Source organism: Vulpes lagopus, chromosome 5 (assembly GCF_018345385.1).
Source record: "Vulpes lagopus strain Blue_001 chromosome 5, ASM1834538v1, whole genome shotgun sequence".
NCBI lineage: Eukaryota > Metazoa > Chordata > Mammalia > Carnivora > Canidae > Vulpes > Vulpes lagopus.
Window position 1 is genome coordinate 39,909,566 of NC_054828.1, and position 26,372 is coordinate 39,935,937.

General features: G+C 33.8%; 1 protein-coding gene across 4 annotated transcripts in view; it reads right to left on the reverse strand.

The window, feature by feature from the left end:
• RTN4 (reticulon 4) overlaps positions 1-26,372 on the reverse strand; it is a 71,296-nt gene that overhangs the window by 14,631 nt on the left and 30,293 nt on the right. For 3 of the 4 annotated variants that reach the window (XM_041754175.1, XM_041754176.1, XM_041754177.1), the window contains one exon: positions 1,781-1,988. In XM_041754175.1, coding sequence (XP_041610109.1) covers positions 1,781-1,988 — 208 coding nt within the window. Of the gene's footprint in view, positions 1-1,780; positions 1,989-20,263; positions 20,496-26,372 lie in introns of those variants that run through there. The other variant, XM_041754179.1, reaches the window with a different exon arrangement.

Consider the following 26,372-nt stretch of genomic DNA (forward strand, 5'->3'; position numbering starts at 1 on the left):
TTCAAAATCTATTTGAGAAAAAAAATGATGTCTAAATACAAAACAATTAGAAATCATTTCAAAGCCAATAGGAAACGAATTCTCAGCTCATTTGGAGACAGTATTAGGGAAGCCTTCAAAAAGTTACATCTTGAAATCAAACACAGAACCCAATAAAAAGTAAAATAGTTTGGGCAGCCCCGGTGGCGCAGCAGTTTAGTGCCACCTGCAGCCCGGGGAGTGATCCTGGAGACCTGGGATCGAGTCCCACATTGGGCTTCCTGCATGGAGCCTGCTTCTCCCTCTGCCTGTGTCTCGGCGTCTCTCTCGCTCTCTCTGAATGAATAAATCTTTAAAAAAAAAAAGTATAATAGTTTAGGTCATCTGAGAAGCTAAAAAGGCAGCATGAATGGGCACAACATCCTAGAAGAGGCAAATGAGAGACAAGATAAAGATATTTGGACTTGATCCTGTAGTGAACAGAAAGCCCGTTTGCCTAAAAATATAAAAGTATCTGAAGAAAATCTGACAACAGCTATAAAAGCTGAAACCTAGGTAACCAGAACCCAATTTGGTAACAAGTGAAGCCCATCCAGAGTAGACAAACTTCTTCTGTAAAGGCCTAGGAAAGAGCACTTAGTTAGGCTTTGAAGTCCACATGGTTTCTGGCACAATTGCTGCTATTATAGCATGATGAAAACAGCTAAATGATTGAGTATGCCTATGTTCAAATAAAACTTTATTTACAAAAGCAGGATTTGGTCCCTGGCTATAGTTTATGGACTTGTGTTCTACACTGAGGAAGCAGGAGAAAACAACATAACTTAGTTCTTTATGTGAGATGGAAACAGATAACATCAAAATTGGGAGCCTGAAATGAGGATAGCAGTGATATTACTGATAGAAATTGACAAGTTTGAGGGAAAAAACATTTATTTACAGACATGATCAGTTAGTGGCTGTCAAGGGCGGAGTGGGAAATGACTACCGATGGGTAGAAAATGTCTTTTTGGTGTGTTGAGAGTGTCTGGAACTAGATGGTAATGGTTGTACAATTCTAGGAACATATTAAAACCACTGAATTTTATAAATACATGAATTATATCCTAATTTTTTAAAACTGGGGAAAAAGACATGCTGAGTCTGAAGTCAGAGCAGAAGCTCCAAACTGAGGTATGTCCTAATTGGTAATGGCCAATTAGGTATGTGATGCAAGAGTGTACTTATAAAAATAATGGCAGAAGATGATCATTTCAAGACAAGAAACAGCCACACAGACACACACCAAAGGACAACAGGACAATACAAAAGTATGCTTTACGGAATAAGAAGAGAAAACCAGTCAGAAAAGGAAGGGCAAGAGAACACACAGGCACAATAAGATAGCATTATAGAAAAACACGCACATACTAGTGGTAAGAAAGGTATTTCAAAGATCAGATAGCATAAAAAACAATAAAGAAAACAGAACTTTCACCAATCCTAATCATGTTAAAAAGATATAGCTTCTATTAAAGCAAAATTAGATAATCAATACCTAGTTCTAATAAATATTACTAACACATAGAATTAGGCTAATGACATATAAACTCAGTTTTTTCCATCATGAGCCCATGAAATAAATTACCTTTAACCCTCAAAAATCTCAAAAGCAGATGCTTTGGGTATAGTTTTTTAAGCAAACATCTGCAATGATCTTTGAGCAGTAAAAAATGCATGCCTGTAACTCTACAGAATGAGTCTTAATATTAATCCTGTTTATAGTGTTGCCAATGTGTGCCTTGTTTTTCAGACATCTCACCTGAATGGGTGGCCTTCATCTGATTTCTGGATAGCTTGGATCACACCCTTATATATCCTAAAGCTGATAGTCACAGAGAGCAGGGCCAAGACAATGTAGGCCGTTACACTCACAATGCTGAATACTGTCAATGAAAGCAGCAGGAATAAGCTGGCACCAAACACTACTCCAGTCTTCTTAATGTCTCTCCAGTAGAGGAGGTCAACAACTAAAAATTAAAAAAGAAGAAATCTGAAATTAGAACATTATTTTATCTACATCTCGATTTCACACATTTCTATTTGTTCCACCTACAAAAATTAAAAGGTCTCTAGAGTAAAACGAAAACTTAAAGTACTAAATAATTAACTTTGTAAGCTACATTTTAAACCTCTTCTAATTTGTAAATTAGAATCATACTTGCATCTGTTTACCATAAATTTTTCTCATGCAAATATGTTTCCTTCATGTCCAAATCACTCTGGCTATGCAAGACTGTTCAATATTGCAAGCCCCGTATAGCAGACTTTTAATCCAAAACAAGTTTTCTGAAAAATCATCTTGAGGGTTTTCAACTTCATTCACTGCATGATATAAATACAAATAACAGAAAAAAATCCTAACTCACTAATGATGTAAAAATGTATTTATTTGCAAAAAAAAAAATCAGTAATTCAAAAAATGTTAAGAAACAAAACTATGAAAAACTACACATAAGAGTGCTACAAGCTTTGCTTTTAAGAGAGCTCTCTTTGAGAAACATGATGAAATTGTTTCCTACCCTGGCTATCATTAAAACAAAAATTTCCTACAAAGTCCAAAGACAAAGGGTAACAGCCTTTAGGTTACCTGAAAAGCTACTTCTCTTTGAGAGTAGATACAGTGCCTAAAAATGTAGGTGTCCAAGAAAAAGAGAAAAACTAAATGTGTTACACTGTTATATAATGTTTATTAATAGAAAGGAGTCAGACAAAGCCAAACTTAGTAAGTTTGCTCTTGGCTTATGGTCAGAGCCATTGTGGGGATCAAATAACCATAAGCCTGCTGTGGTCTTAAGGTTGGGTTATGTACAACACACAAAGAATTCTGCAGTGTGCCAAAGGATTCTTCTTGAATGCACAGGCTAAACATAATTCGTCTCTCTCTAGATTGTGAACCCAGGGAGGGAAAGGCTAATATTCTTATAGTAACATAAGTACGGGTATATTCTTCAGTACAATCTGAAGTACCTGTTAAGTTTTAAGATCAAGAAGGTAACAGAAAAATCACATTTCTAGGGGCTGCTTTGGTCTTGAGGTTCTCTAACGTATGTAACTTTCCTTTAGTTTTGTTCTATTCAATTAGCTTCCACTATTGTAAAAATATATAGTAGCACAACTGAGAAATCACCAGAACTTGAAGTAGTGTATCTATGCTATTAAAATATCATGAATAATGCCATATTGAATAAAGAGAAAGCAAGCAGTGCTAATAGTTTTGTGACATTCAGCAAACCTTTATTGAGCTGACTCTATTCAAGAAACTCAACCCAGTAGAATGAATTAAGAATCTGAAAATGGGGATGTGGGATTTTCTTTAAGGCCCTGTCCAACGATAAAACACTCCAATTCTAGTAAGACAATAAGACACATAAAAATAATGACAAAAACAAAAAATAACTGTTGCACCACCATGAGAATTCAGAAAAGAAAAAAACCTGAAGAAAACTTTTCAAGACTGTGAAAAAAGTTGAGGTGGGTCCTAAAGAATGGGTAGTCCTGAAAACAAAGATGCAGGCTTCATTATAAGTCTCTGCTGCAAACGGTTCTCATAATTAATGTATTTTTGTTGCTTTTTTTAAGGGGTACAATGAGAGGGTGGGGGAAGCAATGATAAAGACTGCCCTTGGTAACATAATTCTTTCCTGTGAGGCTTCCCTGTTCCTCAAACAAAGCACTTAGATTCTGGTGTTGGATCACCTACACTCAACAACTGGCTTCATAATTTATTAGCTATGTGACCTCAGCAAGTCACTACATCTCTCTGTACCTCTGTTTCTGTATCTACAGAATGTGTATGCAAATAGGAAAGATTCTATTCAGATATTGTGAGGATTAAGTAAAAAAATGAATTAACAAAAGCTTTCATTAGTAAGACAATGAATATAATGCACTTAATATAGTACAGGGCATATAATAAATTCTTAAAAATGTCAGGATTGTTATTTGTTGTTATTATGAACATCATCACAGTCACTATCACATTCTTACCGAGGTATTAAACAGAAAGAAAAGAAAATTTCAGCCAAGTTAATAAATTATATTGCTGTTATAAACATACTTTATAAGCCACATGGAAAAGGATTTTCAAACTCATTTAAGATTTCACTAATACAGAACAGAAAGTTGATAACCCAGAATAATCAGCAAGTAAAGTACACCCAAATTTTTAAATGAACAAATGCTGCCTTTAAAAAAGTATGGTTCTCAAGTGCTCCAAAATATTTATTAACCTTCAAGATCATTACTGGTTTTAAGTTAAAATAAATTCAGATATCTTTACTATTCCTTACCATCATTAAATAAATTCAATAAGACCTGATTATAAAAGAAATGACTTCCAACTTGAGATGTACGACATAAATGACTAACCTAATTACCTAACATAACAGCTAGGTAACTGACTGTTTCAATGATGAACTAAAAATTATTTATAATTGGTCTATGATTTCTAATACACAACCTAGTACTGGCTCTGCAACTGTACAACTCTGGATGAGACTCCCAATTTCTCTGGACCTCAGTTTTATCATCAGTAAACAGGGCATCAGATAGATGATTTTTCTTTTCCCTTCAGAACTAACACATGGTTAGTACAACAATACACAATCAGTCCTGCATTCAAATTCCCAATCAGTGGATGTGAATTAATGAGATTTTATTGTTGTATCATCTGTGCCAAATATAAATCTTAAAATATCTCCTTCCTTTTTAGTTTTTGATTTTCTTGAGAGGGGCTTAAATATTTTTATTCATACCAGTCCTTTGAAATGAACCTTACTAAAAAAAAAAAAATAAGTATCAAACCTTATTAAAACTTTAGGAAGACAAAAATTCGTATTCCTACAATTTTCCAATCTATTTTTAACTATATCATTATGATCACAATATGATAGAAGCTTAAAAAAAAAAAAAAAAGAAAAAAAGAAAAAGACTGAGAAGCTACATACCTTTTAAGTCTGAGAGATGTTTCAAAAATCTTTTCCAGGTTGCTGATCTACATTCTCCACACAACCCCCCGTATTGCCTGAGTCAATATTTACCAGGTTTACATTGTGCCAAATACTGTTTATACATTATATAACATTATCTCTTTCAATTATTAAAACCCTAAGAGGCCGGCTTTCACCCAAGAAAGTGAGAACCAGTTCTTATATGATTGGACTCAGATCACTCAATTAGTAAGTGGTAGAACATGGAGTTCAACACAGACTTCCTACTGATCAAACTCATATGCCCCATGTAAGATGAACCAAATTGAAGGTTTAGCACATTAATGTCCTTCAAAATGTCACATATACCTGTTGGCAGATAATCACCATATGTGAGATGAATCACAAAGGCCAAGAAAGTCAAGGTAAAACTAACAATAAGATAGGTTAATTAATAAGAGACACAAATTTTAATGTGCCTACTTGACCTACAGTTAAATCCAAAAAGGAGGAAAGAGCTCTTATTCCAATATACCTAAAGGTACTTTCTCACAGTTGAAAACTGTAATCAAGTTGTGAAAAAAACATCTTTAAAGAGCCATGTGAATCTAATTAAGTAAAATAAGAAACTGTATCTATGGAAAAGTACATCAAATTATGTAGCTAGTAAGGACAGTGATGTAGATCTATATTATTAAAGAAACATGTCCATATTGATAAAAACAAAATGTCACAGAAAGATTCATATAATAAAATTTTAAAAACAGGATAACCATGAAGTCTGAAAGGATATCTAGTAAATACAGTTCGTACACCTCTGGGTAGTAGGGCTAACAGATAAGTTAAATTGCTTCTTTATTTCTTTCTATGCCATTTGAAATCATCTCTCTCCCTTCCTCATGGCAAACATGAATTACTATTATACTTAACAAAAAAATTCACCCCTTTCCCTTCCTGTTCAATACCGCTAAAGAACCTTTTCACACAAGTGAGGCCTTCCCTAATAGGTTTTCCTATGGGGAGGAGAATATAATGTACACTAGCTTAATAAATATTTAGATCCAGGTGATGGTTAAAATTTTAACAGTAGATAACTAGGTTGGTAACTGTGGTGCTTTGGGTTGAATCAACTCAATTTCCCCAAAGTTGATGATACTGGAATAGCCATATATTATGTCCAGTAGTATTCAGTGATTACAGCCTAAAATAACTACATAAGGGTACAGTAAACTCTAACCTACTACTTTCTTTCTCCTATCGTTTGATTCCTAGAATACAGTCTTTTCAATAAATGGAAGACCTCTGAAAATCTCACGTGTAAGCCAATATCTATTACATAAACATATGCAAATAGCCATACAAGAATACTTAAAAGCAGATATGTTTGAAAGCTTTGTTAAAACAAGCCCTAGAAATGCCCTACTGGAGCCAGAGACTCTTAAAGCACTGAGGAGGAATAAAGGGAAGAGTCAAGAGAGATAAGACAACCAAGTAAAGAAGTCATACATAAGACAAAATTAATATATCCTAGAACAAGAAGGTCTGAGAAGCAGTCTACACTCTTACCAAAGTCACTATGCAAAATATAGAAGGATTTCAGTATTTTTCTGTAAAGAAATCTAAAAGATTGCTAATGAAGCTGTAAGGATGCAAAAATACTAAATTATAAAAATATTAGCATTGGGCAGCCCTGGTGGCTCAGCGGTTTAGCGCCTGCCTTTGGCCCAGGGTGTGATCCTGGAGAACTGGGATTGAGTCCCACGTCAGGCTCCCTGCATGGAGCCTGCTTCTGTCTCTGCCTCTCTCTCTCATGAATGAATAAATAAAATCTTAAAAAAATATATAAGCATTGTCCAATATTTCTATTCCTTCAGATTCTTTAAATTGGTTTTAATGAAGAAATTTAGCAAGATTTCAGAATTGTTTATTCTCAATTAGAGGGAAGTAGTCATAGAGTTTTAATAAAATCCTGAGAAATATATCCATATGCTGTTGCTTCTAATATTCATCAAGAGATTTATATCAGTTAATTAATTTAGATTTTCGGGATCCCTGGGTGGTGCAGCGGTTTAGCACCTGCCTTTGGCCCAGAGCACAATCCTGGAGACCCGGGATCGAATCCCACGTCAGGCTCCCGGTGCATGGAGTCTGCTTCTCCCTCTGCCTATGTCTCTGCCTCTCTCTCTCTCTCTGTGTGACTATCATAAATAAATAAAAATTTTAAAAAAAATTTAGATTTTCAATCCAACTGTCAAAATCAGGCAGACATCACAAGACAACTACAAACCAATATTCCTTATTAATACAGAAACAATAACCCTCAACGAAATACTAGCAAAATAGATTCAGCAACACATAAAAAGCATTATACACCATGGCCAAGTGGTATTTATCTCAGAAATGCAAAGTTCATTCAACATATGAAAACCAATCAGTATTAATAGAATTAAGGTCAAAAACTGCATGATCATCACAATAGTCACAGAAAAAGCATCTGACAAAATTCAGTACCCTTTCATTAAAACTCTCAACAAACTAGGAATATAAAGAATGTCTTTGGGCTACAAAGGATATACAAAAAAAAAAAAAAAAAAAACAGATAAAATCATACTTAATGGTCAAAGACTGAAAGCCTTCCCCCAAAACCAGGAACAAGACAAAGATACCCAATCTTTCCACTAATCAACACTGTCCTGGAGGTATGAAGTAGAGTAATTAGTCAAGAAAAAGAAATAAAAGACATCCTGACTATAAAGGAAGAAATTTAACCATCTCTATTTACAGATACCATGATATCGTATATGTAAAATCCTAAGGAAAACAGCTACTGGAATAAAAGCTTGCAGGACATAAGATTAAATTAATATACAAAAATCAATTGTATTTCTTTTTTTTAAAGATTTTATTTATTTATTTATTTGAGAGAGTGACAGAGCAAGCATGAACAAGGTGGTGGGAGGATGGGCAGAGGGAGAGGGAGAAGCAGACTCCCCTCTGAGCAGGGAGCTGATGCAGGGCTTGATCCCAGGACCCTCGGATCATGACCTGAGCTGAAGGCAGATGCTTAACCACCTGAGCCACCCAGGCACCCCTCAATTGTATTTCTTTAAACAGCAATGAGCAATCTGAAAATGAATTAAGAAAATAATTCCATTTACAATAACATCAAAAAGAATATTTTAAAACAAAGTGAAAAAAATCCCCAAGACTTAGAAATTGAAAACTACAAAATACTGTTGAAAGAAATTAAAGACTTAAATGGAAAAGACATATGTTTATGGATTAAAGGCATTATTATTAAGATGGTAATACTCCTTACACTAATCTACATAGAGTACAATCTCTGTCAAAATCCTGTCTTTAACAGAAATTGACAAGCCAACTGTAGACTTTGTATGGAAAAGGCAAGGTATCTAGAACAGTCAAAACAATCTTGAGAAAGAATCACAAACATGGAGAACTCACACTTCCTTTTTTCAAAACTTCCTACAAAACTATAGTAATCAAGTCAGTGTGGTAGTTGCACAAGGATGGATGACAGATCAACGGAATAAAATTAACAGCACAGAAATAATCCCTTCATGCACAGTCAGTTGGTTTCGACAAGGATGTCAAGACAATTCAATAGGAGGAAATTTTTCAACAAATGGTGCTAGGACAACTGGATATTCAATTGCAAAAAAAAAAAAAAAGAAAAGAAAAAAGAAGTTGGACTCCTATCTAACACCATATGTCAAAACTATGGATCAAGATGGATCACAGACCTGTAAAGCTGAAACTATAAAATTCTTTGAAGAAAAAAATAGGCACATATCTTCATGACTGTTAGGTCAGGCTGTAGTTTCTTAGGACACCAAAAGCACATGCAGTAATGGAAAAAAAATTAGACCTCATTAAAATGAAAAACTCTGGGATCCCTGGGTGGCTCAGTGGTTTAGCGCCTGCCTTCCGCCCAGGACATGATCCTGGACTCCTACATCGGCTCCCTGCATGGAGCCTGCTTCTTCCTCAGCCTGTGTCTCTGCCTCTCTCTCTCTCTCTCTGCGTCTCTCATGAATAAATAAATATAATCTTTGAAATAAAATAAATAAAATGAAAAATTTTGTGCATCAAAAAACACCATCAAAAGAGTACAAAAACAACCCTCAGAATGGGAGAAAATATTCACAAATCAAACATCTGATAAGGGACTTTTATTCATAGTATATATATATATATATATATATATTATTCATAGTATATATATATATTATTCATAGTATATATATATATATATATATATATATATATAACAACAATAAAAAGACAAGGCAATTAAAAATGGGCAAAGGATTTGAACAGACATTTCTCCAAAGAATATATACAAATGGCCAATAAGCAATGGAAAGATGCTCAACATTATTAGTTATTAGAGAAACGTAAATCAAAACCATAATCAGATACCACTTCAGACCCACTAGAATGGATAATATTAAAAAGATGGACAATAGCAAGTGTTGACAAGAAGTAACAAAGATTGGGACCCTCTTATATTGCTGATAGAAATGTAAAATTCAGCCACTGTGAAAAACAAATTTGGCAATTTCTCAAAAAGTTAACACAGATTTACCACACAATCTAGCAATCCTACTCTTAGGAATTTCCAGTCAGAAGACTAGAAAACCTGCGTCCACAAAAAAATTCTATTCATAGCAGCATTATTCCTAACAACCAGAAAAGAGCAAACAACCCAAAAGTTCAAAAATTGGTGAATGGATAAACAAAATATGGTATATCCATACAATAAAATATTAGAGGTCCATAAAAAGGAATGAAGCACTGATACATGCTACAACATGGATGAACCTTGAAAACATCATGCTAAGTGAACAAAACCAGGCAAAAGGTCACATATTGTATGGTTCTCTTTTTATGTGATGTCTAAGAATAGGTGACTCTATAGAAACAGAAAGTAGATTAGTGATTGTCAGGGGCTGGGAGAAACAGAGATAAGGAGTGACTGCTAATACGTATGGAGTTTTGGGGGGTATGGGTAAAAATGTCCTGGAATTAGATAATGATGATGGTTGCATAATTTTATGAATATATTGAAAAATCAAGGAATTGTACGCCTAAAAAAATTTAAAACTAAAAAAAAAAAATCGTTTTAACATGTTTTTCTCTAGTAGGTTGTAAACTACACAAGACAGTACATTTCCTTAATATCTATCATATCCCCAGAGCTCAGCACAAAACCTAAACCAACTAAACGTTCAATAAGTATTATTGATTGATTAGAATGAATGCATACTTTATGCCAGTTTGAGGCATGTACTAATTCTAATTCAAAAGTTTTTTCTGTGCTTTAGATTGCACAGGAGTTTTATGTAAACTATTTTCAGATATCTACACTTACTCAATAACAAATAGCAATGCTTTCAGATAACTTATAAAACAGCAAATATTATTTTACAAGCTCATCTCTTCTTACTACACCCTGAAGGACTGATGAATGCCTTTCATCTTTATACTCCCATTACCTGCTTCATTAATATCTTCTGCAACGTCTGAATAGTGGCCAGATTATTCTTAGCAACAGAAACAGTTAAATTTAAAACTATACTATTTTCAAATTAAAATAAAGTACATCTTTAAATATAAAATAGAAAGTGACTATAATGCTGATTTGGGGTTCTTCTGTGATTATTAGCTATTTATGAATAAAGAGTTAAATGGCCTCTTTATTCTTGAGATACCAAAATTAAGACAAAGGGCTTGTACAAGAAAAGCCTAACGTTTCATGGTTCCTCAAGTCTCCTTCTATACTGAAGAGTAAAGCATTAATCATGCAGGGTAACCTACCGGAGCCTTTAACTTTAGTCTTTAATGAAATATTCATGAAATATCCTTTTAAAGATCTGAGATTAATTGAACAATGCCTGTCCTCTCATAACTGTGGGAAATGCTTATGGACTACTATATTAAAATGATGCTGATCAATTTAAATAAATTCTGGTTGTTTAGAAAAAAGTGACTTACTGCAGTGCTTGCCCATTTTTATTTTCAAATTAATAATCTTAAAATTTTTTACTTTGTGTTTTGTACAGTGCTCAGAGCAGTAGCAACCTTTTCAAAGTAAAATTTTAATTTAAAAACTCTGTACACTGCAATCTTTTCTTCAAAATAAAAACTTTTGGCCCAATACAGAGTAAAAAGAGTTGCCTACACTTGGTAATCATAAAATGTCATCTGTCATAACTAAAAATAGTGCTACCATGCATGCCTTACATACAAAAGTCATCCAATTACATTTTGCCTCAAATCAAATTCTTACTAAGCTCTTCCTTGAATAGCCTGAAGTCAGGTTTCAATTTTAAAATCTTTTGTCAAAAAAAAAAAAATAAATAAAAATAAAATAAAATCTTTTGTCTAGGGGGAAAAATGTTGAACTAGCTGGTCCTAAAAACACTGGTAGGACAGAGAATGCTGGCAGGACTAACTACTTCCTAAGCAAAAGCAAATATTAAGTTTTCTTTCATAGAGTCAGGCAGTTAAATGGGAAATAAATAAATATATATATATTAGAATGATAACAAAATGTCATTTTACAACCATAATCTTTAAATAATTATATATCTATTAGAAAATCACAATCCTTAAATCAGATTCTTCCCAAGGAAAAGGAAAAGTGACTAGAACTCAAGAGTTGATCATTTAACCCTACATAGTAAGCTTTTACCTCCACCCAGTAAGCACTCACCAAGCTAATGAATGACAGGTGGAAGGTCCAAAAAAGATCGTGCAGAGTGGGAACTTAACTCTTTCAGCAAAGACAGTAAGAAGGGCATGAGTCCTATTTCTTCCTTTGATTTACCATCAGTTATGACCCAGACTAGATCACTTAACCTAGTTTCCCCCTAGTATAAAATTAGAAAATAGATACCCAGCTAGGTAGTGAGGCTGAAAAGAGATTTCACACATGGAAATATTTGGTGAACTTAAACACAATAAATAAAGGCAATATCCTGAGACGAAGTCAAGTAGGGCAATCAATATTAAATGCAATGCCTCACAAAGCCAAGATTTTTTAAAATGTGAATTCAACTTTCTCTGAAAGCACAACTAATTTGGTTTCAGTGAGCAAGGTTCAGGTTCATGGATACCTACTATTGCTACAAAGTAGCTCAACCAAACAGTTGGCAAAAATACCAGCATTTCCCTTGGCCATCTCCTCCTCCTGTAACTAGAGTTTCTGAAAAACCACACACAATTTTGGGTCCTTGTCTCTTATCACTAAATCTTTCCTGCTTTATTTCCAACAACATTACAGCACAGTGGCCAATTTCTACCACCACACATCTGAAGGAAAAACATTTCAGGCAAAATCAGCATGAATTCTATACTTGTCTTTTCTATAATTCAGTAGTCCCCTATTCTGAGCAAGAAACTGTCCTGAGTCCTTTGCATACTGAGCTTGGAAATATTATTAAAAAAATTATGTAGGGCTATAGACTGAAATTCAAGTCTAACCACAAAAGTCTCACTTTCTCCATACCACATTTTAATTTAAAGGAGTATGTCAATATTCATACTCATTTATAGTTAAGCCTCATTTATAAGTTAAATTCACCAATTTACTTAATTAGTTCATGTAGCTTTCAATATTTCCTTTAATCTCACATTCTATTTATAGCTTTATTAGAAGGCAAAAAATACAGTAGAAAAAAATTCTAACTTCCCACTTCCAATTTCTCTAAACCATGATAATTTTCCCTCCTCCGGAAAATTTATATAGCTAATTCCATTTTCTCTAAGGTAAAGCTAAACAAAATCTTTAAGTGTGCAAAACATACATATTTCTTTTTTTTTTTTCAAAACATACATATTTCTAATCAATGATTCTCCCTACCTGTGCAAACTTGAATAACATTTAATGTAAAGGATGTCAAAATAAAGATACTTCCTATAAAAAGCCTATTCTGTTAAATTTTGGTAAGCGTGCAATTATTTATTTTAAATTACTAGAACTGATCAAAATGTACACAAATGTAAACATGAGATTAGAACAGACATTGGTTCATTCAATGCATAATTTACTATGGTTTAAATTTTATTTCTTGTTGACATCCAAGCATTACAACATGACAAGAAATAGGAACCAAACTTTAGAAATAGGAAATCACTGCTCAAAATCCTATTTTCTACTAATAAAAACTAAATGGAAAACACACTGTTCCCTACTCTAGAAACTTGAGAAGCTTAATAGACTGGAATGGGGAAAGGGGTTCAAAGCAAATTATTAGTACAAAGAAAGAGAATTAACTTCAATAGTAGGTAAGCTAATTCTATTTATATAGATGGTCCCTAACTTGGACGATTTGACTTCAGGATGATGCGAAAGCGGTACATATTTAATGGACATCATACTTTGAATTTTGATCTTTTCCTGGGCTAGCAGTACACGGTACACTACTCTCACGATGCTGCATGACAGCAAGCTGCAGCTCCCAGTCAGCCACGCGATCATGAGAGTAAACAACTTATACAACCATTCTGTTTTTCACTTTCAGTATAGTATTCAATAAATTACATGTGGGGGCACCTGGGTGGCTCAGTGGTTGAGCATCTGCCTTTGGCTCAGGTCATGATCCTGGGGTGCTGGGATAGTGTTCCTGCACAGGGCTCTTGCAAGGAGCCTACTTCTCCCTCTGCCTGTGTCTCTGCCTCTCTCGGTCTCTCATGAATAAATCAATAAAATCTTTAAAAAAAATTTAATTAATTACATGAGATATTCAACACTTTATTATACGAGGATTTCTGTCAGACTATTTTGCCCAACTGTAGGCTAATGTAAATATTCTGAGCACATTTAAAATAAGCTAGGCTAAGCTATGATGGTTAGGTTTTTTAAATGTATTTTCAACTTAATAATATTTTCCATTTATGATGCATTTATAAGGATGTAACCCCATCATAAGCTGAATAAGATCTGTACTTCTATAACCATTTGTACCTACTATATTTACACTGAATATAAATTAAATGCTCACTAGAATAAACAGCTGATAGTATAGACAATTAAATGAGGTAATATTCATATTGGAACACTGAAATAGACCAAAACAACGTATTTTAAATTATTTTAGGTTATTTCAGTGGAAAAATATACAAATGGGTGCATACAACAAAAAACAGCTATAATTCCTCTTATTCTTATGAAAATCATAATTTTATCAAGTCTGTAGTCTGAGAGGAGAAATTCCTAAATCTATCTCAATGCCCAACTCTTAACAGTGGACTTCCAGGGGTATCAGTAATATTTGATAATTTTTAATCTTTAAGTTGTTTTGAGCTCCTTAAGTAAATGCTATATAGGATAAATATACGATAGTGGTGATACAGTATTTGAGGAGAGACAACAGTATTTTAGTGTCAATGAATACCTTACATAAATGCTTAAGTGGTGACTGGACTGAAATGTGAAAGCTCTAAAGATTTAAAAAACGTATGTCTATACATTTTTACACACACACACACACACACACACACACACACACACACACCAGTTACAAAAGTTAGCACAGCTTCATCTGTGATAAAGTAGAGAAACAGAAAATTTGGTCTCAGAATACTGCTCCAAAGATGCAAAGAGAAGTGCTGGTTAAATTTAGTAACATTGGGGAGCCTAAATTCTAGCAAGAGATGAGATCAATCAAATAAATAAAATAGGAAACTTAGGGGATACCTGAGACCAAAATAAGAATTCTATTCACTTCTTAAGTATTCTTCCTACATTTAAGCCTGTCATCCAATCCCTAAGGACAAAATTATTCTCTGGCTCAGAGTCCCCACGAGTATTTTGACCATACTCAACAACTAACCACACCTACCTTCTTTCACTGCTAGTGTGAAAGATTACTGCCTATTTTATTGCAGAGTGAAGACCACAAAAATACATACCATGTTCAATAAAATGACACAGACTATAAATGACAAAAAAATCAAAACATGGGTCAATTTAGTTAGGTTTTATATTTTTCAATCTTCAGTTGTTCAAGTACAAGTAGAAACTGTAAAATAAAAACAAAAGCCCATGTCATTAGCTGTGTGGTCCTAAATAATTTAATCTCTTTCATTTTCTTGGTTTCATTACCCATAAAATGAGAAAGTCAGAATAAACAACTAATAAGACACTTTGCCTGCATTTTTCAAGAATGTATGTCTAGGGTTCAAGGCCAAGAATAAACCTCGCTGAACATCAGAGCTCTCAGCCTCTCCCTTCACCGAGGTATACAGAACCAACAAGGAGACCCAACGATGAAGCCACCACTATTTCGGCCTTCCTGGAATTCACTGGCTAGATATACATGTATAACCAGATACTTATCTATACAGACATCTATAAAAGATCTATAGATATCTTGACTCTTTTTCTAGCCTCTAAATTCCAGGAAGGCCGAAATAGTGGTGACTTCATCACTGTATCTCCTCGTTGACTCTGCAGGGCTTGCAGAAAGCGAAGTAACGCCACCTGAGAGGATTAGTAAAGATCTCAAGGAAGACTGGGCCTTTGATAAGTACAACTTGGGGAAAATGAAATGGGAAGAGGGGGCATTTCAGACAGAAAAAAACACAAGCAAATGCAAAGAACTAGCATATTTAGGAACAAATCCTTCAATGGAGCTGGAGACAGGAATAATGAGACATGGGATTATAAAGATTGGGACTAAGCCATGGAATGCCTTTTCAAAGTCCAGGATAGACAGTATGAACTTAATTCGTAAGTAAAGAAAAACCCCTTAAGTGTTATGATTACAGCCACACTTTAGGAAGATTAACTTGGCTGCAACACATAGGATTTAGTGGAAAAACCAGTTAAGAGTTCTGGTAAGGAACTGGGAATACCCAGACTTGGATAAATAAATAAAACAAAGGAGATATTTCCACCATTGCTCCCACTACATATCCATACAAGACTTTAAACTGTATATAAAAGAAAACATTTGCAAATTTACTTTTTTAATATAAACCTGGTTTTCATCAAGTGATTTAACTACTTAAAACTGATAACTATCTTAGAGTTAATACCATCAAAAATGCATACATAATACTTAATCTTGGCCAAAGTTTCAGAAGACACTTCCATTCATTTGTATGATATTGTGTACCACCTTTAAAAATAATAATTTATACCATCTTTCTGGAAGGCAATTTTGTACCATGAACCAAAAACCTAAATACTATAAAACCCAACAATTTGGAAATAATTATGGATAAAAACAAAGATTTATATTCATTACAGTCATTTTAGCATTGTTTATACTTGCAAAAACATTAGGAATAACAAATATTTAGATGGGATTAACTGTACACACTTAGAATACTAACCATTAAGACAATGTAGAATATTTAAAAAATAAAAGGCTATTTCCCCATTTAGTGAAAGATTATAGAACAAAAGGTACCGTATGACCCCCCCAACATATACATACACACACCACTAAAATTAATATACCCAAACAAAACCACTCCATGTAAAGCAATAGTTTTAGTCTTCAAGAAGCCTCAACTTCCTACAACAAATGTATATACATTTATGTATGTATGTATGTACATATAGTGTTGTGCAGCTAAACCAAGATCTAGAAGAAATATCCACTGAATGCCTAAACATCATGTTTCAACTAAGTCTAGAACTGAAAGTAAAGGCCTTCCTCCAAACAGGGCTCAAAATTGAATAATGCCAAAGTTCTTTCTCGAGGCATTTTTGGGCTTCCCCAAGAAGTAAGTGAGGCATTTCACGCAGCAAGACCCCTGCTCCTCTCTACCTGAATGTCAGTATGCATGTATAACTGTATCCATATTCAGTAACCTTAAGCCTCCAAAGAAATTGCTGGTGGCTTATCAAAAGTAAAGACCAGGGGGCCTACAAGAATCTTTGCAAAAAAGTATGCTCCAGAAATGGGCCAAAGGCAGTTTGTCTTAAGATATAATCAAACTGAATTTTAATGCCAGAAACATTTCTGTCGCCATCCTACAGAAACTCCTCTCAAAGGTCATGTACAGCACGTTAACTGCCAAATTCAGAAAGCACTGTAATAATAGACGGTGTTGCACAGGTTCCTAAAATTCCACGGGGTCCACAACCATTTCTCAATCTTAATATTAAACAGCTCCTCTGTACTATTTAACCATTCAATTCCCAATTCTTTATTTCTCTGAGCTTCACAGAAGTTCTATATAGTCACTTCAAATTTGAAGCTTCTAAAACCGAACTTGGCATCATTTCTGTCTATTTCTACTGATACAAAAAAAAGCACTAGCACTGCCAGTGTTCCACTCCGACTGAAATTTCATGTTGTCCTTTGAGACCCTCCTCACTCTAGTCCCACAGATTTATGCCAAATGTCAAGTACTACTTCCTTGAGTTTCTCAAATCTGTCACTTCCCTTTCATTCTTATTTCAGGCCAACTTTAGGCATTATTTGCTTTAAGTATAGACACAAATACTAACTTCTGCCTCTAAGTTCTTCTCAAATTTATCTTATAAAGCACCCCAAACCAGTCTCTCAAACCTATCATTTTATCATTCCTGACTTTAAAACTTCCAAAAGCTCTTTATTTCCTTCCTGGTAAAATCCAAAAGTCAATGTCCTCTGCAATCTGGTCCAGGGAATCTTCTCATAAAACTAAGAGAAGCTTAAAATTGGGAGTCTAGAAATCACACAAATGAGGAAACTGAATGAAGACCAAAAAAGGTAAGTTTCTTACTCTGGCCAATATTAAGTCACCAGACTGGAATCTTGAAAACTTACATCAGTATTTCCTAAATTTGCCTGATAATAACATGAATGACACCAAGATTTTTAATATACAGATTGCCAGGCCCTTCTGCTATAAATTCCGATTTGGTAGGTCTGAGTCCGCTCATGGGAATCTGCATATTTAAGAAGCCCTAGGTGATTCTCCTCTTCAGGGAAGTTAGAGAAAACCTGACCTAGATCTTACAAATCTTCTAATCTTCTATATTCTCTGACCATATCAATCTGATCTTTTAACTGCTACCTTATACTCTGTTCTATCCAAAAAGCTCTACTCACTGTCTCTCTTATATCTTGTTTAGAGGTTATATCAAACCTCCAAACCTTCCTATTCTAAGCTCTTCAAATGCTTTCTATATAACCCCAATACTCCAGTAATATGGGGATTTCATTTGTTCTCACTACGCTAAGAATGGAAAATCAAGGATAAAAAACATCTAAAAGAATATAAATTATTACTGGTCTTAGCCTGAAAGATAAAATGTCTTAAACACTAGTTAACCAGCAAAAAAACAAAACCTCAAACTTTTTAAAACACTGAAATCAGAATAGTTCTCACTTATGTTACACTATTATACTCCACCATCATTAGATGATGGATTGTGTTTCAACCATGGCATTTAAGGCAGGGAGGAAAAGTAGGGAAAAAAATAGGGGCCTAAGTATTTTTTTTTTTTTTTTATAAACCCAGAGCCTAGATTTGATTCTTTCCTCTACCATCACACACTTCTCATAAAACGAAAAAAAAAAAAAAAAAAAAAAAACCTCATTTCCTCATAAAATGGGGGAAAACTCATTCCATGGCAGCTTTGCCTCCTCAGTGATTTCCATTTAAGTCATAATCTGTAATCTACAACATTAAAATTAGCTGCTGACAAATACTAAAATATAACTTCACCAATGAAGCAGAAAAATAGGTACCAAGCAAAAAAACCAAAGACAAGCACTAAAATATTAGGCCACTCCATTTAACATACAATGTGAAACTCCCCAGAGATATCCAAGAGTAAATGTGATTTTATACTTAGTGCCTAAAAATAATCAAAATAAATCTCTGGCATAATATGGGCTATACTGGATCTTAATTTCTTCTGTCTCAAAAAATCCCTACATTAGTTCAGCAAATAAATAATTTAAAATGTTATTAAATAGTCTAAGATTTAAATTATTAATACAGAACCTTAGTATCTGCAGAGTAGACCCTGATGTAACTTTTTTACCTATTTTTTAAAGCTTGTTTTATTTGTATTATTATCACTACTATCAATTTTAATTATCAAAAACTAGTGTATCAATCACCTTTCATTTTGTAATACTCATGGTCAGAAGGATGAAAAAATAAAAAGCCTTCTTTTCATCAAATTCACATATAAAGAAACCATAAGGGTAAAAATCCAAAGCTGTATTATTTTCTATTCTTTATATTATAACTATAAAAATCTCTGTCTCAATGGGAACTCAATCTCAAACTCACCTTTTACCCGCATTTCTTTATTGAACCAATTTTTAAAATTATTATAATTAGCTTCACATAATTAGCTTGCTTTTAGAAACATTATCACAAATTCTGCTAACAACTCTACTATAGAAGGAAATAACATTTTTTAAAAACTATAAAACTTGAATGTGCCCAGAAAAAAAACTTGTGTGTAATATCTACTTAGACTACTTAAAATAGCTCTAATAATTTTTAAGACAATTTATTACAAGTGGTCCAAATATATAGCCTACCAACTTCTCTTTTAAAAAAAAAACAGCACATTTAACCATCTACATAAAATATTCATTACAGTAAACATTTTAGCACTTATGGGCTTAAATTCTTACACAATGACCCACTGAGACTTGAAAGGATCTGCTGGGCTATCAAGGGGGAGGAAAGGGGATCAAGATCACTGATTGGTTATTACAAGGACAAAGGTTAGAGACTTAAATATAGACATGCATTTAAAACAACCATGTATACATTAATGATTTCAAGATATACAAAAATATAAACTACTTAAAGGGTGACTGGTAATGACTTTAAAGGTTCAATCAGATTTCCAAGAAGAAATAAGCTTAACTGCAAACGCAGTATTCTGCTACCTACAAATCTTGGATAGAATTTCAACTACACCAAATCAGCTTTAAAAAAAAAAAAAAACTTAGTCACAGAAAATATGCCATTATGTAATACAAAGATAGCTATGCGGATTTATTGCGCCAAAGTGACCAACAGATAAAATAAGTTAAAACCATACCGTTTACAACGTACAAGATTAAAGAACAGTACCTAATCAAGGATAGGACTGTGAAGCCTAAACCCAATGCCAGTGAAACAGAGAGCGTGACATTTTCTCATACACAACCAAATATAAAAACATATGAAATAGCTGTTTTAATCTTTCCTTTCAAAGCTTTCTCAGGCTTCATTTTCAGTCCAAGATATATCTAAAATTGCAAAGCTTATTCATAGAAATAGATTATTGGTCACATAAAAAAACTGAATAGAAGATTAAAAAGCAGATATACCCTTATCCTTCCAATTTTTCTTCTGACAGTCCATCTCTTGTCACGATCTGCCCTCCAGATGCAATTATCAATTATGCATACCAACAGAAAAGCTGTAACTGCACAAATCTACCCTGTGAGACATGAAATATCCGTTTCCTCAACCGAAGTCTGCAGTCCCTGCTGCACAACTGCAGCAGGACTGAAGTCACCTGACGTCTTCTGGGTGTGGAAGAGTCTGACGCAGTGCAATCTGTAACTAGGCTACTAATACTCAGGCACTACCGCCTTCCTCCTATGTGTTTATTGTTCTAGTCCTTTGCTTGTTGCTCATACCAAAGAGAGCCACTTTTGCAGGGGGATGGGGTAGGCAACCAAAGAAAGGAAAGAAAAGAGGGCTGTTCTTTTAGCAGAGTTAACCACTGAATATATTTGAAATGCACTTACAGCTATATGTAATTTTTTTTCTTTTCATAGATGAGTGAATTATGCTGCTGATTTTCAGTTTCATTGAAAACTCTAAAATCAACAGTTACCTAATAAGATAAAAATGGACTGATCCAAAGAAGGATAATAGCTTAAATTTCAAGCCTGGGAAATGCTGAATCTCTTACTTTCTCCTGAGTTTATTAAGGCTTAAAGCATTCAATATTTTGCAGCCTTATGAGGTGTGAGTGTGAGAATCACGAAGTCAAATTATTATATTAATATTTACTGAATATATGCTACTTCAAAAGGAAAAAAGGCTTTATTCAATCTCAGCAATCTCATCTTTCTAAGGTAATGCTATTTCTTCTTCTGTTACAATTACGGAAATCCAGAGACTTAAAATTAAAATATACATTTATTCCTAATCACCACCTGCTACAACTGAATCTTTCAAAAAATACCTATTAAACATTACTGCAGGAACTATTAATAGACTCTTAGCTGAAAGAGAAATATTCATGAGGTAATTATATCATTTGCCTTGGGAAAATGATTTAAGACCAAAGCAAAACTTTACTGATAAATACAAAAACATATCTATGTACAGAACTTCCAAAATTTTTGTTCAACTTCCTAAAACTGGCATTCATTCCAGTGCAGAGTATTGGGTCTTTACTAATGTACCATAACGGGTTCAACTGATGCTAGCTAGCATTTAACCAAGGCAATATGTAATGACGAATCAATTAAAATATTCTGAAGTGTGTAATATGATGTATTATAAATGGCCCATGTACAAAAGTACATACTTTTTTTAATTTTTATTTATTTATGATAGTCACAGAGAGAGAGAGAGAGAGGCAGAGACACAGGCAGAGGGAGAAGCAGGCTCCATGCACCGGGAGCCCGACGTGGGATTCGATCCCGGGTCTCCAGGATCACGCCCTGGGCCAAAGCCAGGCGCCAAACCGCTGTGCCACCCAGGGATCCCCAAAAGTACATACTTCTTAAGATGACATAGCTACATTGAAATTGGTACAGTATTTTCTGGAACTTGCAAAAAAAACTGCCAAATCCTTAGAATCAGAAGTGGCCTAGTCAATGACTCAGTTCTTTCCCTATCTGCCTTTTAACTCCATACATAAATAAAGTAAAGCAATTTTTATTTTTTATTTTTATTTATTATTTTTAAAAGATTTCATTTATTTATTCATGAGAGACATAGAGAGAGAGGCAGAGACATAGGCAGAGGGAGAAGCAGGCTCCCTCTGGCGAGCCCAATGTAGGACTCAATACCAGGACCCCGGGATCATGCCCTGGGCTGAAGGCAGGCGCTAAACCGCTGAGCACCTAAGGGTCCCAAGTGAAGCAATTTTTTAAAGAAAAGTCTACTATTCTACTAAGCTCAAAAGTTAATATCTAACTTAAAATTTTATTCATTGGACCCACGTATAATGTGGTATTTGAGAACCCTGTTGCCAAGTCACACTATGGATGAAAAAATCTGGCTTCTCCAAACAACAGTTTAAAACCTCAAACTATCGGGATCCCTGGGTGGCGCAGCGGTTTGGCGCCTGCCTTTGGCCCAGGGCACGATCCTGGAGACCCGGGATCGAATCCCACATTGGGCTCCCGGTGCATGGAGCCTGCTTCTCCCTCTGCCTGTGTCTCTGCCTCTCTCTCTCTCTCTGTGTGACTATCATAAATAAATAAAAATTAAAAAAAAAAAAAAAACCTCAAACTATCCAGTTAAGTATAAAATATTTCCAAAATACTATCTGTAACAAAAAATCCCTCGAAACTAAAGACATGTAAATACTTTAGCATTAGAATAAAGCACTCCAAAACAGCGCCCGAACACTGCTTTCAAGTCAGAGATTACTATAAAAAAAAGGACAGGGGGGAAAAGTAAAAATAGGAGCCCTATTTTACATCCTGATACCTAATTCTTTAATTTTTAGGGTTTTTGCAACTATTAAGTTTGCAGGAAAAACTAACTCATAAATCAGTTGACATTTTGCTCATTTCTTTCTTAAAAAGTTTTAAAAGGGTTTTTTTAAGTTTGGCTAGCTGAGCAAAAAAAAAAAGTACTTATTTTGAAACTTGATACAAATCTGTTAAAAACAAAGCCATATGAGCCATGCTTTTAATGAGAATCAAATGAATTAGCTAAGCAAAAGGCCTTAAGACAGCCCCTGACAGAAAAGTAAGCCCTATATAGGTCCTAGCTATTTAACACTATTATTATGCTATGAGTAACAATCAAACTAGTAGGAGAATAAGGTACTTAAAACACATTTAAGAAAGCCCACATATTAAGCCATTCAATTCTATGGAATAACCCAATATCTTTCTAAACACATGCAAACGTGCATGTGCATGCATGTGCACACACAGACAAATGATTGTGCTTTGGTACACAGTAGCACTACACAGTTCCATTATACTCCAGGCTCAGGAAAATTTATATATGGATAGTTTATAGGTCCTACTCCACATTAAATCCCAACATAACAGACAAATAAAGGACATATACATCTGTTAAAAACTTACCTTCATTTATTTTGTTTTCCTTCGAATATTTATTTTTTTTTAAATGCTTTCAAGGAAAATTTTCAAATGGAAATATTTCAACTTATAAAACAGCACTTTGATTATTTGGGACAGGAACCTATTTTCCATTAAAAGTAAAGGCTTCCTAAGGAGGGGACCACAGAAGATTCCTTTATTTACAATGCAAGTAAATAAAAGTACAGTTTAATTTTAAGTTCTACTGTATAAAGGAGGTGGAGGGGTGGGAAGACAATCCCCTTTTTAAACACACAAAATTACCTTAAACAGAACTTTTGAAATAAATTTTCCAAAGTTCATGTTTGGCAATGTCCCACTCCTCAATATCCACATCCCCAGTGCACAAATCATGACAAAAAAAAAAAAAAAGAAAAAAAAAGAAAAAGAAAAAGAAAAAGAAAAAGAAAAGAAAGAAAGAAAAGAAAAGAAAGAAAACCTCTCCAAGCATAACCCTAACTCCTTTCCAAAGGGTACCATGCTCTAAAATACACTAGATTTCTCTTTTCCTCATATCTCAAATCAAAACTCATTTCCCAGCTCATTTAACCTTAGTAGGAAAAGCATACAATTAAGTCAATTCCTACTGAAGAATAAAAAAATTTATGAGGTTATAGAGAAAGGAAGAGTGTGAGTGCGTGCATGTGTGTGTGTGTGTGTGTGTGTGTGTGTGTGTGTGTCTAAGTGACAGGATTTCAGACTGAATACTGTATTTTGGAACAAGCAGCAATACGTAAGTCCACTCAGCCAGCCTCCCCAAGATATCTGATATTCCTCCTTTCCCATTTCTTTTCTTCCTTAACTTCTGAACCCCAGAAAAATTCAAGTTTTTGTTTTCCTTATAATGTTTAGAAATCAAGGCAAATAAATGAATAAGTGGCCATATGGATTTAAAGTGTTACTCTCTAATTTGGGGATTGCTAGTATGCAACTCTTGATAGTTAAAAATTTCTACTTTCTGGAAACAGAAAACACGATTCTTTTTTTTTTTTTTAATAAAGAAACAATTATAGTTACACAGGAGTTTCAAACTTATTTCAAAATTTAATTATTCTGGGCTATACAAATATATAAAATTAAACATATGTCTCATTACTGAAGTCTTAACAAAGCTGTTCAATACCATATGCTGTAATATAATGCCCTCTATGGACTAAATTATAGCACTTCAACATTAACTATTAAATTGAATCTGAAAACATGGAGAAAGACTTGTCTAGAAAATGAATGAAAATGCAAGTTAAAATGGCAGAAAAATAATGAGTATTTTAAAATCTATAAACAATTTCATATTAAGTCACTAAAAACAAATACTAAAATCCATAAAGAAATTGAAAGTGATACTACTCAATAACTAAATAAGTGCTGGCTTCATGTATTGTAATCTAAAATAAATATACAAATTCCAAAAGATCCAAAGCATTTTTAAATTCAGAATCAAAAAATTAAATAGTCCCTAGGCTCTGAACAGATCTTTTAAAACCTGTAAGTCTTTACCAAAATACACAAGTTTGGGAGAATCTCTAAGGTCATTATATAATGTTTAAAATAACATGATTCAAGCATTTGACTCAGTACAATGTGTCAAAATCTTTTTATAAAGTCATTTTTAAAGTTAGTTAATGTAAAGCAAATATCTACAATTCACTAAGTTTCTCTAGTCTTCTGAATTTATTCCATATAGTCAATTATAGAGCATGCCACAGACCTATTTTCTATATACAACACTAGATGGCACCAACACCCATACAGTAGATTGTCTAATTCTGGGCATGCAATTCCACAAAAACTGTGTTCAATTTTTTGGCTTTTTCTGCCTGATACTAGGGAACTAGAGATCAGAAAATGATGGCAATAGGAAAACAACTCCACCACCAAGAAAGCATGTGGTATAAAGTGATTTCTGACCAGAAATAAAAATCAATTTTAAATAGCTAAGAATAAAGTATAAAAATACTACGTATATATATATATATCTTCCTATGTGAAAACTGAAAATGTCCACTAAAATGTAAATTAAAATTGTTCTGAAAACTGTAACATAAGAGGAGGTTGCATCCTTGTATAAAGAACTCTCACAGAAACAGATGAACATCTAAATTTAAAAATGGGCAAAGGGTATGAACAGGCAATTCACAAAAGAAATAAAAATAGTCAAGATACATGGAACATGTATGTTAACTTTCACTAATAATCAAAGATCAAAACTTCAAGATACCACTTCCATCTATCAAACTTTTTTGTTTGTTTTTAAGTGCCAAATACAAAATGTCTGGGAAAATACCAAAGAAATAAGTCAGAACAGGAGTCTGAGGGAGAATAAGGTGACTAAGTTGAGACAGAAGACTTACTGTAATTGTGCTCTTTGAATTTTGTATAATGTGCAAGTATTACCTAAGCAAAAAATAATATCAATTGTTGGTGATAGAGAAATGGGTGTTTTCTTATTCTTTTAGAGGGGGAAAAAATTAGCACAACTTTTCTGATAGCCAATTTTTGTCAAAATTCTTAAAAATGTTCACTCATTTACCTAGGGTTCATTTCTAGTAATTTATGGAAAAGAATAATTCAGATATGTAAAACATATTTAAATGTAAGGAGGTTAATAACAGCATTATTTATAAATTAAGAAGTCAGAAACCATTTAGGAATCCAACAATAGCAAGCTAGTTATACACAATACCAAGGAACACTAGACATTAAAAAAATCATGCAGAATGATGACATGGAAACGACAGCATTATATAAGATACTGCTAATATTTTTAAAGCTATCAACAATGTATAGACTATGATCCAAATGTGGTAAAACACTTGTTTTCTTTTCACTTCATTATAAAGTATCCATATGCATAGAAAACAGGCCAGAAGAGTATATTCCAACAATTATTATGTCTGGGCAATATGATTACAAAATTTTTCATCTCAATAATTTTCTCTACTTCTCAAATTTGTACAATGAACATGTACTATTGCAGATTGCTTCATGCACTGTTGGTCTGGCTTTACTGACAACAGGTCCTTCAGACAAATTCTGCCTAGTGAAAGTACTGAAGCTCAAATAGATTAAAATACCTGCCCAAGGTCATACAGCTAATCACTGATAAAGCCAGTGTTACAAGTCAGGTCTATAA